At 55.7% G+C, this 18,914-nt stretch overlaps 1 protein-coding gene across 24 annotated transcripts in view; it reads left to right on the top strand.

Annotated features, from left to right (window-relative positions):
* The window catches only part of Dysf (dysferlin), a 208,332-nt gene that overhangs the window by 132,237 nt on the left and 57,181 nt on the right, over positions 1-18,914 (top strand). For 8 of the 24 annotated variants that reach the window (XM_048804125.1, XM_048804129.1, XM_048804128.1 and 5 more), the window contains 9 exons: positions 2-142; positions 861-890; positions 2,661-2,690; positions 8,779-8,820; positions 10,793-10,894; positions 11,011-11,172; positions 12,214-12,379; positions 12,770-12,846; positions 18,800-18,862. In XM_048804125.1, coding sequence (XP_048660082.1) covers positions 2-142; positions 861-890; positions 2,661-2,690; positions 8,779-8,820; positions 10,793-10,894; positions 11,011-11,172; positions 12,214-12,379; positions 12,770-12,846; positions 18,800-18,862 — 813 coding nt within the window. The remainder of the gene's footprint in view (position 1; positions 143-860; positions 891-2,660; positions 2,691-8,778; positions 8,821-10,792; positions 10,895-11,010; positions 11,173-12,213; positions 12,380-12,769; positions 12,847-18,799; positions 18,863-18,914) is intronic. The other 16 variants (XM_015479534.2, XM_015479532.2, XM_015479528.2 and 13 more) reach the window with 3 other exon arrangements.

Below are 18,914 nucleotides of genomic sequence, written 5' to 3'. Positions count from 1 at the left end.
GGGTGCAGATGAGTTCATGGGTCGCTGCATATGTCAACCAAGCCTGGAAAGGATGCCCCGGCTGGCCTGGTTCCCACTGATGAGGGGCAGCCAGCCAGCGGGGGAGCTGCTGGCATCTTTTGAGCTCATCCAGAGAGAGAAGGTGAGGCTGGGCCGCATCCAGACCCAGGAAGGCCCAGGAGGGGTACCTGGTGGGGTGGGGAGGGCAGGGCTGCCAGGATCCCCCCACCTGCTGCCAGTGCCCAGTGGGATTCTGGGCAATCTCTTCTGAAAATCAGGCCTCCTAGTGAGACCCATTTTGCCCATCTTTTCTGAGCTCCAAATCAGGACTCCATCAATCACTGGGGTAGAATGTTGGGAGTCTGTAATGTCTGAGTCCTCTCATCCCTGGATTTATTCTGCGCTGGGTCATATCCTGATGTGGCCTCTGGGAGGAGGGCCTCTGTGGTCTGGTGGTGGGGTCTTAACTGCTGTGATGGGACAGGCAAGGGCAGGATCCTTGTTCCAGTGCTGGCCCCGCCATGGCCTAGTTGTGTGGCCCTGGGCGGCTGTGTGGCCACTGTGAACCAAGAGGCTTGGGTTCCTGCTCTGCCTTCAGACTTATTCTTGGCATCATGTGAACCCCAACGTGTAAATTGAAAGGAGGGCTGCTCTGGGTGACGTGTCTGGAGGGGACACTTAGCTTCCCCTGCACCCCTCCCTCTCCCAGGAAACGGGGTCTGCAGCCTCCTGGCCTGTCTGAATCCTGACACATTCCATGGTGGTCATTTTCATGTTTTGCCGGGCTGGGGCAGAAAGGAGGGGGCTGAGGTCTTTGGGTGACAAGCGCATAATCGATGCCCTCTTTTTCTTCACCCTAGCCGGCCATCTACCATATTCCTGGCTTTGAGGTAAGCCTTGTTCTTATCTTTCCTTCTTTAAGCTAAGCTCCACCCTCCCTGTGTCTTAACCCCCTTCTGGCTCTAGGGAGGGTGGTCAGCCGCTCTGACACTGCCTTGCCTGGAGTCCCAGGGAAAGCTCCTTAAGCAGGGGAGGGCTTGGGTGGGCCCCAGGGCAGGGTGGGCGGGGCTGGGGCACTCCAGGTCTCTGCACCCAGCCTCCACCTCGCCAGCCCTTATTCCTTGAGAGATCTGAGAATCGGAGACTCCCACCTTGCAGAGGCCTCATGATCATCCAGCTGTGGTTGCTGGCTGGGCTGTGCTTTGGAGTCACCTGGGGCTTTAAAGCTTATCAGTGCTCCTGTCCCACTCCAGACCAAGTGAGAACACAACCTGTGGTGTGCGGCCCTGGCCTTGGTGCCTTCCAGGAGTGCCCAGGGACTTTTAATGTGCACCTGGGGCCACTGACTTAACCCCATTGCCGCAGTCTGGCTGGGCACAAAATCACGAGCCACTCAAACAGGAACAAACTTTATTTTTGAAACTCCCGCCAATGCCCTGTATGTTCCCGGGAAATATGCCAACCCATACACGCGGCGTTCTCCCGGTCCACACTACCCCAACAGGAAATCCCTCCCCCGGAATTCCCTCCTACCGCACTTTCCCAACCAATGGGAACTCTTTGGGAGTCCCGCTAGAGCTCCAAAGTAGCAGGCCAAGGTGGACAGCAGGGGTCTAATATCCATTTGAATGCAGATCTTAACATAATCATATCATCTCAATGGCTTGCTGGCATCACCTTTCAACCAAAAATGCCATGCATCATACTACTTGGCTATGGCTCTTAGCACCCCATGATTCAGAAAGTGAGGGCCCGATATAGCCTCTGCGTCACCTAGGGTCCTCCTCATGCCAGCTTCGAGGCGTGGCCCAGCAACCTCTGCTTTCCCAGCCCTGCGGGAGCTTCTGATGCACGTCAAGTTTCAGAAGCCCTGATTTAGACTGGATTTTCCAACTTTTTCCTTCTCATGGGACACTGTTTTCTCCCAGCAATGGCAGCTTCAGCCCCTTGTCCCTGCCCTCCTTCCCTGTCCTGGGGGCCATGGGAGAAAACACAGATACCAGGCTTATTCAGTTCCTTATGCTATTCCAGACCAGGCTCAGGTGCAGCTGTGCGGGCTCCTTTCGGACACCTCATTTGCCCCTGTGAGGCGTCCACCCGAGGTTTAGACAGTCTTTACCGCACGAGGCCGCCTCTGCCACCCCAGCCCTCCGCTTCTCCCCCGACTCTTGCTAGTTTCCCTTTCTGTCCTCTCCCAGCTCGACTCTCAGTTCTGCCAGCCCTGGAGACTCAAGGTTGTCCCCCTTGGTCCCCCAGGTCCACTTGCCCTGCAGGAGCAATGACTCCAAGGCCCAGGCCCGACTTCCTCCCGGGGTTGCTTCATAGGGTTCTAGGTCCTTCTGCCACCTGTCTGTTACTTTCCCTTCTCCGGTCACTTCTGGAGCTGCCTGGACTCTACGCTTGGGCATGAGTCTTTCCCACATGTCCCTCTGGCTCAGGTCCATTGAATCTTCTTTCTCGGACATCATGGAGGGTGTGGCTTGGGAGCACGGCATTCTCCCCTTGCCGGGAGGGGCCTTTCATTGGCTCCTCTTGGTGATGGTGTCTGGGGTGCTGATCTCTGGCCCAGATTAGCTCTCCCTGTTACTAATGGAGACTTCTACCTCCCTCTTCCTCATGCACTATCTCCTGGATGTGGAACATTCGATGGTGTGGTCCAGGTGCAGGATACATCAAGGATCCTGGATGAGGTGAGCTGGACTGGAGCTGTGGCCTGTGGCTGGGGACCAGTGGGCAGACACAGAGGGAGGTGAAGGCCAGCTGTCCAGCCTCCCTGTCCATACCCCAGAGTCTTCTAGCTTCCTGGTGCCAATAGGCACCTGTCATATGGGGACCTATCTGGGCTTTATTCCTCAAGCTCTGTGTGGGTCCTGGGCTGCCTGGGGAGTGTCCCAGGGTGTGTGTCACCTCAGAGGCTTGCTGCCTTCTTGGGAGGGCCAGACTTACCCAGGCTACTCAAGTTCTAGCTGGTTGACTACCAGGTGGCATGTTTGTAAGACTAAAATGTTCAGCAGGGCTCAGAATAGTCAAGGAAGCCTCTCTGGTGGAGACAGCATTAGCCAGACATCTGTGCAGCACTTAGCAAGGTGGAAACACGCCTTTGGCCCAAGGGGCCACGGACCAGCATGGGAGTTTAGGAGGTGGATGGAACGTGGACTCCTAGCGCTTGAAGAAGTTTAGAGCTACAGCTACGTGAAGAGAGCCACGTCCTTGGGCGTGAGAAGCACGTTCTCTTTCGGCCTCCTGTGCATGGGTCAGGGGATGATGATGAGTGAGCGGGCAGCAGAGTGTTGGATAGAGAGACAGGAATGAGAGCCCTGGTCAGAGGGCCAGTTGGGAAAAGGGCAGCTACTTCCTGTCATCAGGGAATCCCCAGGCTGGGAGCGGACACCGTTTGACATTTTCAGTGCAATTTAGACTTGAAGCGCAGAACCAGGATGTGGGATCTGCAGGCCCCGCGCCCCTTACCTCACTTCCTTCACTCCCAGACTGAGGTGGGGTCCGCCAAGTGAGCTGGCCGTGATTGCGCCTGACAGGCGGCCTCCAGCTTCTGGCTGCAGTTGCGAAAGACTGCCGATTTGGAAAGGGAGGCAGAGCCCGGTCCAGGGAAGCAGCACGGAGCCCTCGCTCTTGATTGAGAGCACTCTGTGGCCAAAACCCACAGCCTCCTCTGAAGAAGACCCAGCCCAGGGATGAGTTATTAAAAAAAAAAAAAAAGTTAGAATCCTTCATAACTGGATTTGTCATATAGAGCAGTAAAGGCTCAGATTCTAAGCACAGGGATCCAACTGCGGTCTGGTTGTCAGGAAGCAAATCAAAACTGTAGCTTTTGGTCCAGATCCTTCAGAGGGCCAAGTGTCTTGCTGCAGGGCCAGCCAGGCCACAGGCTGAGGCCTCCTGTGGGTCAGCAGAGCCAGGGGAGAACAAGTCCTGGGGTCTGTTGGGCACAGGGCTGGACTGAGCCAGCAGGTTCAAAGGCCCGGGGTCCAATTGGATGAATGGAGTGTCATCTAGTCCAGGGAACAAGCCTCCAGATGATCCCCACCCCCATAGCTCAGTCTACTTCCACTCACTCCAAGGCCAAGCTTCATACCAATATGAGGGTCCTATTTGGTCTTCTGGCTCCCCTGAGGTGGGAGGGGGCAGGTCAAGGCTGCTGCTGGGTTGGTCCTGCGGGGAGTCCAAGGCCCTGGTGGTATTCTTCTGTCTTCCGTGCTGTGGCCAAGCTCCTGCCAAGCTCCTGCCATTGATTCCCATCCACTCCCTCCCAGGCCCCAGCCTCATCCCTTTGGGGACTACCTGAGCCTTCCTGAAGCCCTGGAAAGTCTGAGAGTGGGGAGGGCAGAACGGGGGTGTTAGAAGTTGTCTGACTGCACGGTGCGTGTTGGGGAGGGAGGGACTGGGGGAGAAACCAGCTAGGAAGGAGGCTTCTGAGATAGTCACCGTCATGGGGGACCAGACTAGAGGGGGCTGGAGGAGCAGATGGGGCCGGGGACTCCGGATGGCCCCTCCTGTGGGGAGAACATCTGTGCCAGGGCAGCAAAGATTCACACGTGCCTGTGAGTTAGATGCATTGCTGTCTCCCAGAGCTGTGGGCTCCCAGAGCAGGACAGCGGGGCTAGCTTCCTGGAAGAAGTGACACCGAGCTAGTGTTTGAATAGGCAGAAAGGGCCCAGGGAGCGGGTGCAGGCAGCAGTGCCTGGGGCTGGGGCTGTGTCACTGCCTGGGGTGACAAAATTTCCCTTCTCCAGGCTGGGTGCCTGTGTGAAGGCCACTCTCCAAGGCTCTCTGCGGGGGAAGTAGAATGTTGCCCTGTGCACTGGAGGCTGGAGTCTCAGAGGGCGTGTGGAGGTCCCCTGTCCTCAGGGCCTTTTTGTCTGTCTTTCCCTCTCTGAGCCTCTTCCTGCCCTCCCTGGGCTTCGCCCTGCTCTGTGTGCTCCCTGGCCGCCTCCCTCCTTCTCCCGCCTCCTCTGAGCCCTCCTCTGGTTCTTTTTCTTTTTGTCCCTGAGAACAAAGGCGGTCCTCACTGCCAGGGGGAAGGAGTTCAAAGAAACGCAATTTCAGATTTCCTGAGAACTGGAGAGTGTGTGCATGCACGTGCGAGCGTGTGTACATGTGGACACTCGCGAGAACACACGCACACACGTTGGGCAGGAGAGGTGCTGCTGGGATCCTTTCTAACCAGGGCCCTTAGGATGTGGAGCACGCGTAGAGAGGACCCCTGGGGCTTGCGGTCCTGACCATGCCAGGGTTGCGTGGCAGGGACGCCCTCCTAGGAGGGATCACATGCTCTGTGACTGTTTTCATGGCTGGCTCAGGGGCCATCCAGATGTCACCTCATGTGTCCGTCCCAATCCAGGAGACAAGGTGTGTGACTCTCACTTGAGATGTACTGGAGGTACCGTCCTGCACCCCTACATCCACCAAAAGGAAAAATTTGATGTTTTGCAATCAGGAAAATAAGCCCAATGGTCCCCCATCCCCCTCTTCCTCCCCCAAGGCCTTAATTTGAAACACTGTTTTTCCTGGGAAGTGTAATTAGAGCAGCATGTTGCTCCTAAGGAGCTGGGTGGGGCCGGCAGACAATGGAGCCCTCCCAGCCCGCCTGGCTGCCCCCTGCCTCGAGCTCCCCGAGGAACAGGGATGTGAATGTCCAGAGGGTCCCCTGACTCTTTCCCACTGGGCAAGGTGGGGTCTATAGACTTCTGGTGATGGGACAGCTAGGTGGCTGGAGAGGCTTGTCCCCGTCTACTCTGTCCTGGCAAGAAGCATCTGTCCACTGTGGTGCCACCTTGACAGGCCTCCAGGTGGCTTCAGCTCTGTGGGGAGAGCCTCGCTGTCCTTGGAGTCCTCTTGATCTGAGCCAACTTGGTGGACATCCTTCCTGCCCGTTCGGCCCACCACTGTAGCTGCTGCAGGTCTGCCTGCCCTGCGTTCAGGGTACGCCAGGAATGGGCTGGTTCCCTCTAATTGGCTTATGTGGTATGGCTGTCCTTGGAGTCCCCGTCACCCATAGGACAGTGAATCGGGATGTCCTAGTTGTGCTTGCAGTTTGCACCCCGCCCCTGCCTGGCCATGCTGATAGGGGTCTGATAAGGGTCACAGCACCTTGTCTGAGAAGATGAGAAAGGGGGTGCTCAGGAGCCGTCTCTGCATGGGCTTAGGACTCCTGTTAGAGACTCCAAGGTGCTGCAAGAATGGAAAGTGGAACACCTTGGAAGTGGGTGGGCAAGGCCAACGTGACTTCCGCTGAAGCGCATACTGCCCCACCTGGCTAGCAAGCACCCCTGGGCAGGCAGGCCCCGCCTTTATCCCTAATGCAGCACTGCCCCTTGCCCAGATTGGAGGAGCTTGGAGTTATCATCTACTCGATGAGCTGATGTTAAAATTGGGGTGGGCAAAGAGATGGGCTCTCATTAAATGGCTACAGTTGGATCCAATCAAGGTTAAATATTCTGAAAGTGGACCACCAACTTTCTATTTCTTTCACTTCCATGGGTGAGATGATCAGAGACTGGTTAGGATCGCGCGAACTGTGGGTGGGGCCCGGCTCATTTAGGATTGAAAGATGTCAGAGAGTAGGGTTATGGGAAGTTTCTGGAGTGTTTGGGGAGATTTCTGGGTGCCTGGAGAACTTGACCTAGGCTTTGAAAGCTGTGTTAGATTTGGGCAGATGAGCAGACCCATGCAGACAGACGGCGGTGAGCAGACAGGGGAGGCAGGGCTGGGCGGGGACCCAAGGGCCGGGATGGAGCAGATAGGAGAGAAGGTGTGTGTCGGGATCATTTTTTGATCCATCTCTTCCTGCACTCTTTCCTCTGTCTGCCCTTCTTCCCTCCCTTCCTTCAGTAATCTACCCATAATCATTCATTTATTAGGTGGGGGATTTAGCTGTGATCCCAGTTGTACAGAATTGCCAGTTTCACCAGGGACACAGTCATATGAATACATAGAATGGTGCAGAGGGATAGATGTGTCTTTCAGTGGGACTAAGTCCACGTGGCTGTGGGAGCCGTGAGGGAGCTTTGGCTTATGCTCAGGGCATAGGGAAGATTTAAATGGACATCTGAAGTCCAAGCAGATCAGGTCACCAGATGAAGTAGCCAGAAGCTCATTCCAGACCCAGGGTCCAGTGAGTTCCAAGCCTCCAAGCTAAGGAGAGCCTGGTGCCTCTGGCTACCTGCTAGAGCTTGGAAGCTGTGGGGGTCGGCACGTTCTGGGAGGTGGCTCATCAATATCTGGGCTCCTGGAGGGGAAGTTTATCTGGTGAGAGATGTGATCAGAGAAGTCAACAGGAACGGGGAGCCTCCTTGGAAAGGGGCCCCAGCCTGGGTTGGGGGTGGCAGTGGGATGAGAGGGGAGAGAGCAGCATTTCAGAGATATTTCCAGAAAGTGTTACCATGACGGGGTGTGGGCGCACAGGCCCACAGAGAACTCTGGCACATCCTGGGCACCTCCCGGCCCACCCTCCACCTGCACCCTTCTCCACACAGTCCCAACTAGGCTCCCTCCACCTGCTCATTCCCCAGGGCCCTCGCTCTTCCTCCCAGAGTTCCCAGGTAGGGTTCCCGGCCCAGGCCCACATTGCCCACTGCCAGCTGACCCCCCACACATATCTGGTGGGGACCCTAGACAGCCCTTCCCCAGGTCCCTGGCATCCTCCTTGGAAGCCTCATTAAAGAAATTCGCATTATTCCTGCCAGGGTGGGGGGATTTCAGGAGTGTAAGCAGAGGGTGGCATTTTTTGGAAACCCGGACTGGCTGCAAAGCACATGTGCACTTTTTGTAGGGAGTGGGTGTGCCAACTCACATGCACAGAGACCACTCTGGATGGTAGTGAGTCCGAGAGAGAGGGTGCTGGCTTGAGCCCAGGAAGAAGACAGGGTGGGTGTGAGAGAGATTAGTGACGAGGGGAGGAGAAACCCAGGGTGGCACTTTTTTTTTTTGGCTTGGTTGTCTAGATGGCTGTTGGGGCCAGTTTCTGAGATGGCATTGAAAGGGAGAAAGCAGAGTCTAGTGTTGGACAAGTTCAGTGTGAGCGGCCCTTCAGGTGCGTGGATGAACGGAGCAGAAAGATTCTAGGAATGGGGCTGAGAAGAGACAAGTGGGAACAGAAAACCCAGGAGCCCTGGCATTTCAGGGCTGGTGGAGGAAGCGGGGGGAGGCTGCCCAGGGAGAGACTTAGCATCAGAGGGCAGGAGGGACAGCAGTGTGGAACCAGAGGGGTGGCTTTAGGAAGGAGATGGGGGTCAGCTGGGCAGATGCTGTGGAGGGGGAGAGGTGGGAACCCACGAGTGAACTTTGGGCTGAGCTTCTAGGAGGTGAGTGTTGACTTTGGAGAGAGAAGTTTCCAGGATGGGGTGCTGGGGGGAAGCCGAAGGCGCTGGACAGGGAGGCCCTGGGTGGGGACAGGAAGAGAGAAGAGAGGAAGGAGAGGAGGAGGCGGGAGAAGGCCCGCAGAGGGGAGGGCGCGGATGGATTCCAGAGAGATGGGTCGGGGAAGGAAGAGCTCCAGGAGCCAAGGTGTGACACACGTGGCGCTGGGGGGACAGTGTGGTGGCAGCTTGTGTGGTGGAGTGGGTGGGACAGAGGTGGGATCCCAAGGAGGTGGTGGAACCAGCCTGGGGGCCAGAATGTCCTGGGATCCCTGGGGACCGGATGTGGCTGGAGGGGGCCGTGGATGTGTCTGGTGCGTCTTGTGGGGAGCTGCTGATGGACACATCTCTAACCTCTGTTTCTGCTTCCTCCTCCTGCCTCCGCTGGGCCGGCGCCCTGCAGCTGTGCACTCCTGCCTTCTTCCTCCAGGGTCTGCTGCACACGGTACTAGCGCTTAACCCGCCAGGGCTGTGGTCTCCGCGGGCAGGTTCTGCACATGGCGAGGACGTCGTCACCACGGAGCTCTGGGGGCTGGCGAGGAAAGATGGAGTTGGGGAATGAGGGAGAGAAAAGGAGAGCACAGAGGGGACACGTTCCGGGGGAAATGTATTGACGACGGGTTGTCCTTCTCAGGGAGCTTAGGGCTGTTCCCTCCTTGATCCCTTTGTCCCTATTTTATCTTGGCCCCACGGTGAGCTGGGCATCAGCCAGGAGAGGCCACCATCAGGCCATGAGTGGGTCTTGAAGTACAGCCTTCCTTTAGAGAGGCCACCCCGGTTCACAGCCACCTGTAGCTGGTGGCCTTGGAGTGCCGTGGTGGACATCACACTAGGGGTGGCCCGAGCAGCCAGGCTACTGCAGTGGCCGAGCAGGCGGGAACGTGATGTGCAGCCCTGGACATCAGCCCTCCTCAGCCAGTCAGAATGTGGGTGGGGGAGGAAACTGAGGCGTCCCTGCTTATAATGCCAGCATTGCTGTGGCATTTTAATGCTTCTGGTGGCCCTGCGGTCCTTAAGTCATCCTGGGAAGAGCAACACCGGTACTGATGGTAAAAACAATGGCACTGACAATTGTAGTAATAATTACGGTCACAACCATTTATTAAGCACCTTCTGTGTGCCAGGTACTCTTTATATAAATGTCTCGTTTAATTCTCAGAGCAACTTCACAAGAATATTGCTATCCCCGATCTTTAGGAGGATCCTGAGTCACTGAGGTTGGGTGATTTGCCCAAGGTCAAACGGTTAGGCAATAGCAGAGCTGGAACTGGAGTCCAGGTCTGTCTGATTCTAGAACAGAGCTTATTACTACTGCTACAGGTCAGAGAAGCATGGCGTCATCTGAGTGTCCTTGGACAGAAAGGATGGCTTGGGTTGGCTGTGAGGTTTCATGAAGCTGGTATTTTTTTCTGTTTCAGCTTCTCTCACCATCTATGACAGAGCATCTGTAGATGCATGTGTTATCCTTTCAGAAGAAACCCAAAGCTAGTTACTTGGAGAATGACTCTAATGATTCCATGGTTGATTAAATGAGATTACAGGAAGCCAGCTCTGTAAAATGCTCAGCACAGCCCTTTTAATTATAGTCAACCTTTCCTGAATGTTATGGCCTCCATGTATGGATGGGCAGGTTATGCACTGTACAAAGGCAACTGTGTCTAAGGGGGTGCAATTTCTAACACAAACATCATAAATTTATATTTTTTTATAAAAATTTTCCAGTAGGTGGCAGTAAAGTGTCTTGTCCTAATAAACTTTTAAAATATGACAGTTTTCTGACATGAAGTAGATTGTCTTGAGAAAGGGATGTCTTACTCTAATGGTCACAAAGGTGTCACCAGTAGTCCTAGTGAGAGTTCATGTGTTCCAGACATAATGAACATGTATCTCCTTTTCTCTTTTATCGATTGCTCTGCTCTTCTGGTATACAATGTTCTGTCCTCATGGGGGACAGGCGTGAGAGATCAGGTTTGGGGCTGGAAGGTGTCCGGGTGTGGATGTGGGTTTGGGGGATGGTAACCCAGTGGGATCTGAGCCAGGGGGCAGGAGAAGCAGGATAGAGGGAGGCACGTGGATGTTCTGGGTTGAAGCAGGCCCCATGTGCATCGTGCGTGTTGGGGTTGGGGAGACCCCGAGCTGCTCTTGGTCACCAGAGCCTGCAATATGGGAGGAGGTGAAGCTTGCTATTCACTTGAAATGGGGTGACCTGAACCTGGGGGATGGCGTTTGGTAATCCTGGAAAGGGTGGTGCCTTGCAGAGGCTGACAGCTCCCCCACTTCTGCCTGCCTGACCCCACGTCTGGGTCTGGGTCTCTGTTCTGTGTCTCCCTGTGCACATCATTTTTTTCTGTCCTTTCTTACATCTTCGGCTTGGTCTTCTCCGCCTTTGTCTCCTGTCCACTTGCTGACCCCTGCAGTCCGAGGACACAGACTTGCCCTACCCGCCGCCCCAGAGGGAGGCCAATGTCTACGTGGTTCCCCAGAACATCAAACCACTTCTCCAGCGCACGGCCATTGAGGTGAGCCTGGCCCGGGGTGGGGGCGGGGGCTGGGGGCAGCCTGGCCCTTTGCCTTCCTGGCCCCAGTCTTCCCCAGGGCCTGGGCCTTCCCAGCCATCCCCTCTGTCTGTCCCTAGATCCTGGCATGGGGTCTGCGGAACATGAAGAGCTACCAGCTGGCCAGCGTCTCCTCCCCCAGCCTCGTGGTGGAGTGCGGGGGCCAGGCGGTGCAGTCCTGTGTCATCAGGAACCTCCGGAAGAACCCCAATTTTGATGTTTGCACCCTCTTCATGGAAGTGGTGAGTCCCCACTCTGTCCCCTCCCAGAGTCCTAGGGGCTAGAGTGTCCTCATGGCCTCAGGCAGTCGAGGGGTTGAGCTTTGGCTCCCTGCGGGATCCCTAGGGGCTCAGGTCATCTCTCTGCCTCACTTTCCTGTGAAAATGGGGAAAACGCTCCTTCTCTCCTCACTAGAAGATCCTGTCCTTAGAGCAGACAAATGGGGCTGGCCTCCTCCCTCACACCCAATCCTGGATTAGCAGAAGCTTCTAAGAGCGGCTGGTTTTCCTTCCAGGACAGGTGACGGTCTCTGGAGCTCCCCTCAGGGACCTGCCAGGGCTCTGACCCCCCAGCGCTTCCTCCCAAGCTGCCCTGACCCTGACCCTGGCCTGGCCTGGACCCATTAGAGGTGCTTGCTCCTTGGGCCTCCGTCCCCCAGCCCTCTCCTGCTCCCTGTGCTGCCTGGGCCTAGTGGCCGGCAGCGTGAGGCAAGTCTGAGGAGAGGAAAATGTTCTGTGAGATGAAAGCGCTATAGGAATTCCAGGCCCAGTGGCTGTCAACAGGAGCCTCCTCTCGGCTGAGCCAAAGCCGCCACTGAAGGAGAGCATATAAATTATTTCAAGTTGTGTTCAAAGTGCTTTGGGGGTGGGGGAGAAGGATCTGGGTCTGCAAGCCAACTCTAGAGTATCCACTTGGGGGGGACTGTCTGCAAGAAATGTGGAGTCCTGGGCCAACTCCCCTCTCTCTCTCCCCGGCCAACGCGAGCTCAGGGAGAGTAAGTAGCCTTGCTGAGCTGCAGGCTGAGCTGGGTGTATTTGGAAGGTAAAGCTATCCGGGAAGCCAGCCTCCACATAAGCATTCGAGAGCAAGGTGTGTGGCTTCTGCTTCCTTGGCCAGCTCCTGGGTTTCTGCCGTCCGCCATATTGGATTTCTGGCTATTGGGGATGGCCTGTGGTCCTTTCCAGTTCCTCGCGCCTGCTTGTGAAGGGCCCTCCCTTCTTTCCCTGAGACTCCCCAGAAATGGGCTCAGGCTGGTATCCAAACTCTCCCTCTCCTCCACCTAGATGCTGCCCAGGGAGGAACTCTACTGTCCCCCCATCGTGGTGAAGGTCATTGATAACCGCCAGTTTGGTCGCCGGCCTGTAGTGGGCCAGTGCACCATCCGTTCCCTGGAGAGCTTCCTGTGTGACCCCTACTCACCGGAGAGTCCGTCCCCACAGGGCGGCCCAGGTAGGGGGCAGGATTGTTGCCTGGAGGGGCCAGGGCAGAGGGGCAGGGCAGGCAGCACCTCCCAGCTGAGAGGCATCCTGAAGCTTGTCTCTTTGGGGGGTCTGGGTGAGAAGTGGCTTCGGGTCAGCTAGACCAGAGGTGGGAACCTCCTGGAGCTGAGGAGGGATGGGTCCAAATGAAGGTCAGTCGAGGGAAGAGGTGACGAGGGAGGAGATGTAGGGGGATAATGGAGGGGGTGGGAATGCGAGGAGAGTTGAGAGAGAGAGAACTGGGAGACAGGGCAAAGAGGAGTGGGGAGAACTGAGAGGTGAGGAAGTGGAGAGACCGAGGGGTCTTGTCCGAGCTCCCCGGCCGAGTCCCTCACCAGCCTGGACACGGTTCTACCTGCAGATGATGTGAGCTTACTCAGTCCTGGAGAAGATGTGCTCATTGACATCGATGACAAGGAGCCCCTCATCCCCATCCAGGTAGGATGGGCGCAGGGCCCCATGGGACAGAGGCCAACTCCCCCCCCAGTGGCTGGCCTGGATTTCCCCTCCCCCTACACTCCTCTTCCCCATCTCTTCTTGCTCCTGCTCTCCGTGCTTTATTGTCACACAGCCATTAGAGAATGTCTCCCTCTGCACGCTGGTGGCTGGTTACTGCATGGTGGAGGGACCTAGATGGGGGCTTTCAGTCTTTGAAGGGGAGGGAGTTGTGGTCTTCAGGGAAAGACTCAATTCGTTTTCCTGGAAGCTTGCGCCTGATACCTTTGGGGCCATGTTGAGGGTTTCCCCCTGGAGATCACTCAGTAAATCAGAGTGGAGAGACATGAAGGAGAAGGAAGGTAGGGACGGAGGGCTGGGCGGTCTTGGGTACTCTAGCCCCATCACCCTCCCCTGGGCAGACCTCTTCTTGGGAGGAGGATTCTTCCATGGGCTGGTACTTGGTGGCACCTTGGAGGTACCTCCAAGCTAGTGATGCATCTTACCTTGTTCCCCTCCACCAGGGACAGGAAGGAAGAGGGGCAGGAGAGGGACATTATTTTAAGGGTCTTCAACTCTGAGGAAGTCAGAGCGATCCTTTGCTATATTCAGCTACCTAGAGCCTGCTGGTGACCTAGATGCAATGGTAAATGACACAGCCCAAGGTCTGTGACATCTTTAACCTGGGAGGGAGGGCACTCTCTGTACCTTGGGTCTAGAGGGGCTCTGGATCCTTCAGAGCTGAGGCCACCCAATCTTTTCCTGCAACTGGGGGCAGAGGCCATGAACTTGCTGACTGTCACATTGTCACCCTCTTCTCTGGGCTCCACATGATGCTGGCCACATATTGCATGACATCTCTGACACCCTCGGGCTCCCAGAGCTTCCAGGCTGCCTGAATCTTCCAGCCCGTGTAGATAGCCCTGTGTCCTCAGGCCCCCAGACTGCAGATGTGCTCAGGATGGGGTGGCACTTCAGAGAGGTCCGTGTTCTTTAAACTATCAAATATCAGCTTGGAGAGGAAGAGAACAACTTGGGTGTGGGTTGGGCTGAGGATCCTCAGGTCACATCTACAGGGCTTCCCTGGGTCATTTAGGGCTGTTTACCCCTTTCTCATTCGTTCATCTTTCTGCTACTTCCAGGGGAACATCTCTGGGGTCAGTTAAGGTCTTGCTCTGTAGTTTCCTAGTGCTAAGAAGACATCAGAAGCCCCGAGCTCTCTGTCTCCCCAGCCTCCAGGGGTCCCCAGGTCTGAGCTGCCAATCTTTCTGTTAAGGTAACCTTGGCCTCTGCCGTCTTGCTCAACTCCTGGTTGGTCTTTAAGATTCAACACCGGTGTGGTCATCTCTTTTGAGGAGTCTTCCCTAGCTCCTCCCCTTTGCCTGGAAGATCTCAGTTACTGAACTTGCCCTAGGTCCTCTAAAGGTCAGCATCTTCCTTGGACTAAGTTCAGGACAGTGATTGGGGTACCTTCCTCTCTATATCCTCAGTGCCCAGCATGGGGCCTGCCGTAGAGGAGGTCTTCAGTGAAAGTCTGTATGGATGGGTGAATGGACAGATGGATGGATGGATGGATGGATGGATGGATAGATGGATAAATAGATGGATGGATGGGTGGCCTGTCCTGTGTCTGTATGGGTCTCAGGAGGACCCTTTCCTGGCTGGGGAAACCCAGATGGACATTTCAGATGGCTCAATAGGAAGGTTAGCTAAATTTTGTGCTCATGCCTTTTGGTCTGGTTGGGTGTTTAGGGCTGAATTAGGCAGAGAATTTGCCCCAAACTCTGGACTGCCTGATCCTGGCTCCTGTTTCCTGCCCTGCTCAGTGGGCTGCCCAGCGGATCTCTGTTCTATGAGTGTTGCCCTCAAAATGTCTGCAGATTTGAATGAGAAGGGATTATTTTGGGTCCTGTTGGCTACAAGTACAGCCAGAGGCAGACAGTAAGGAGGCTAGTCTGGACGTCCTCCCAGCGTGGACACAAGGGAACTGGGGCTGGGGTCTGAGCCAGGACCAGCCCCAGGCTCTTTGTGGAGAGCGCATGGCCATTCTGGCTAGAGCTATTGGCCAGGCAGAATGGTGAGGAGCTGGAGCAGAGAGCTGGCTCCTGGTTGGAGGTGCACCATGGTGTATGTGTGTGTGTGGGTGGTCTCACCTGACTTGAGAGGTGAGTGGGGAGATGGAGGAGGGCAAACCAGCTTGCTCCCAGGGAATAGACTGGATGACCTCCCCGTGCAAACCCCCAGCTGGACAGAGACTTACTGAACAAACTGATGGAGACAGCCCCCCTATTCTCAAGGAGCCCAAAATCTAGCAGTGAGACCAGCCCTGGTCTCCAGGGAGCTCTGACCCTCCAGGGAAGCCCCCAGTCTGGTGTCTGATTTTATATTGTGTTTTTCTCTGAGATCTATTGATCTGACTTGGCAGATCCAAGAAATTTTTCACCCTCCTGGCACTTGGGGGTTCCTCTCCAGGGCTGACCAGGGAGGCAGTGGGCTCCAGTTGTAATAGTTTGTCAGGTAGTTTTGGCTGGGACCCCCCCCTCCCCCACAAAGCAGATAGAATGGAACGCCTTGGCCTATAGGAACTGGCGGAACAAGGATTTTGGCAGAATTTAGGTTTCGCCTGGCTCCTGTTTGGCCAGCCTGTGTGATTCTCATGATTGACGCCCCAACCCTGTCCCCATGGCTTCCCAGTGGCTCCCAGTTGTGGCGCTGGCCTCGGGCTCCTTTCCAGCTGGCCCTGTTCTCTCAGATCTCGCCCTTTCTTTCCTTGCTCATACCTTTCTGCTCAGAAAGTCTCACCATCATCTGCGGAGGTGCTGGGATGAGCCCACTGCCCAGGTAGAGACTGTCACCTGAGATTCTTGATGCTGGCGTGCAGAGAAGTCCTCTGCTTCTCAGAAGTGTCTTGGTTGGTGTCAGGAGTCGTCAGTTCTGGAGATGACAAAGTGGGTGGATGAGGCAGATCTGCCTCCTGGGGCTCGGGGCCGGCACCCATCTCTGGGGCCGGGGAGACCCTGTGTAGGCGGGTGCCTGGCCTCTCTGAACTGTTCTCTGCAGAAGTGGGCTGGGGTGGGGGTGGGATTCCTGCAGATCAGCTCCACTGTTTGTTCTTGGTCCATCAGGCTGTCCTCTGTGTAGGTGTCAGATGGGTCCCTGAGTGTGTGGTGTGTGTGTGTGGTATGGCATGCATGCGAGTGTGCAAGGGAGGTGGGGACGATGGGAACAAGAGAGTGGACAAGCTCTGAGGGTGTTGGCCAGAGGTGTGTGTCTAGGCTTGTTGGTGGCCTTGACTGCTGAGTGTGAGGCAGGCCTAGGTAGATCCCCACAGAAGGAGAGCACACTTGATTCCACCCAGGTCTCCACTTTAAAAATGGATATATTCATTTTTATCTGATCATAAATATGACACATGTTCATTTGATATAACTGGGAAAATACAGGAAAATAATGAGCAGGTGGGCATTGCCTCCAACTAAGTAAACTGCTGTCCACCCACATTTCATTCTCCATCCTTTTCTCCTTCTGTCCCTGATTCTGACTCCATTGCTACTTAAAAACAAAACAAACAAACAACTAGGGCCTTTGTTTATGAATCTGTTTTTCTAGTTAAACCAGTTCTGGGTGTTATGATTATAAAGATGGAAAGAAAAACAGTAAGCAGATGTGCAGGGCTTGCTGCCCCAGCTGAGGCCCAGCGAGGGTCTCGAAGCTCAAAGCAGACATGGTGGTCTGCACCCCCAATGTTGCCCCCTCTCTGGGCATGGAGAAGCCTGCAGAGCCCACTTGGCGTGTTAGGGTGACTCTCGGCCAGCATTCTCAGGGACCGGTGTGGGTGTGGTCCCCTCTTTAGGTCTCTAGGGGAGAATTTCTGGAGTGGGGATAGAGAGAGAAAGAGAGAGAACACTTGGGGAATTGGATCCTGGGGAGACGGGAGGTGTCTATCAGACTTCCACTGAGTGATGTCACAGGGACGAGGTGCTTTAGCAACTAGGATACCCAACATCAGGGACTCCTGGACCTGGGGTCAGCCTGGGCTTGAATAATCAGGGATGCCCTCCAGGAGGTTGCAGGAGGGAGGCCTCAGAGGAGGCTGGGTGGGGTTAGAAAAGGGGAGAGAGGAGGGCTTGCCTGGGAGGCAGGAATCTGGGCAGAGGTTTGCAAGTGGGACTGTGTGCGTGCGGGTGCGCACGTGCATGGATATATGTGTGTGTGGTGAGGTGGAATGTGTTTGTGTTTATGTGGTGAGGTGTGTGTAAGTGTGTGTGTGTGTGTGTGTGTGTGGTGGGCGTGGGCTTAGCGAGGAGGCAGGCCTGGCAGGCCAGAGTGGAGGAAACACCAGAAGGTGGCACTGACCTGCTCCCCACGCCCGCGGGCTGAAGTGCAGGGATTGGCCTGCTCCCAGGCCCTCAGGCTCCTAGGCTCCCAGGCTTGGGGTAATTTTGAGCTTGCTGCTCCAGTTATAGTCTCTGGGACACCATGAAGGTGGAAACACACTCCCAGAACTGGAGCAGCAAATTATGCCCGCATCCCAAAGGGGAACGTGTAATTTCTGAAGCTGGATTCGATCTTTGGGGCACTATGTTTAGTGTGTTCTTTTTTCTCCCATTTGCTCGGGTGAACTGCCGGTTTCCCTCTCACCTTTCTAAAAAAGGACTGTAGTAAAAATAACAATAGGGCTTCTGTGGGCTTCAGGAGGAGAATGGGAGGGGCTGGGCCCTGTCTCTGTCCCGGCTGGGGGGTTGCACGGGGAGGTCATCCAGTCTATTCCAGGGGCCGCGCATGCCCAACAACACATGGCCAATGGGCCTGGCTGGTGCCCTTGGGCCATTGTGCCCTCCTGCCCAGGCTTCTGGCTCTGATGTCCCTGCAGTGATGCTCCCTTTAAAGAGCAGGGTGGCCTCTTCGAGTCCCCTGATCTCCTCCAGGTGCCAGCAGGGCTGCATCCTCCATGTCCTTCTCTGGCTGTTCCTGACCCTCTGGGAAGTGTCTCCAGGGCTCTTTCTGCTGAGGAAGGGAGGAAGGGCCTGGGGGGTGACCTCCTATGGACTCTTCCTGGAGCCCTCTGCGTGGGGCTCAAAAGAGGAGAGAGACCAACCAGCCTGGCAGTTCTGGATCCTGCTGACCCCCCACCTCTCCTGCCTTGCCTTCTTTGTCCTTCCTGGACCATCTGCTTCCTTCTCCTCCTGCCTTTGCCGTTGCTACCTTCTCTGCTGAGACTGCATCTCCTTGACTTGTCTGCTGCTCATCTACCCAGACCGCTGTCACCTCCCTCTGGCCCACTGTGGTGCTCTCTGAACAGGTCTCCTGCCTGGAGTCCCCAACTCCAGGGATAAGTACACCATAAGTACCGAGTTACTGTACTGAAGACAGCAAGCAAGGGTCCGATGCAGAAAGTTGGTGGCATAGGGTGGCAGGGTGGGACTGGAAGACTCTTAAGGTTTCCCTGGTACAAGTTTTGGGGAGCCATGTGATGCCCTGGTTCTTGAGGCAAGAAGGCTGAGAAACCTGCAGTTGCTCGGGAACCCTGCCCAGCAAGGATGGGAGAAAGCCCCTCTCTGATGGGGAGCAGGAGTGTCCCTCAGGTAGGCAGATTTTGGAAGGTCAGGAAAGGCACGTGAAAGGGCTGCCAGGGGCAGGGGCAGCATCCAGTGCCTCACTAGAGCCGAGTGTGTGGGCCCTTCCTCTCCCTCTTGCTGGAGGTGGGCTTGGTGCTGTTCTCTAGACAGGATCCTGATTCAGAGATGGCAGGATACTTGCCTGAGGTCACACAGGTGGTGGCCACGGAGCCAGGCTTCTCCGACTCGGAGCACACGTCTTTCCCACAACTGTTGTGGCTCCTTGGAGGAGGAGCAGCGGGTGCCGGATAGAGGAAGAGGATGACTCCCGTGGGCCATCCAGCCTTCCCCGAATGAATCCTCTAATCCCGTCACTAACCAGCCTGTTTAATTTGTAGCTTTCGGATGGTCTGTCAAGCTGGGCCGCCACTAACACGGTGTCCTCTCCTTCCGGCCCTCATGTATGTATTACTTACCTATTTGTGGGCTCTCTGATTTCCTTGGGGGGGGGGG

The sequence above is a fragment of the Marmota marmota genome, unplaced genomic scaffold (genome assembly GCF_001458135.2).
Source record: "Marmota marmota marmota unplaced genomic scaffold, marMar, whole genome shotgun sequence".
Classification (NCBI taxonomy): Eukaryota; Metazoa; Chordata; class Mammalia; order Rodentia; family Sciuridae; genus Marmota; species Marmota marmota.
The sequence above is the reverse complement of the archived record's forward strand: the minus strand, read 5'-3'. Positions and strand labels throughout refer to the sequence as shown.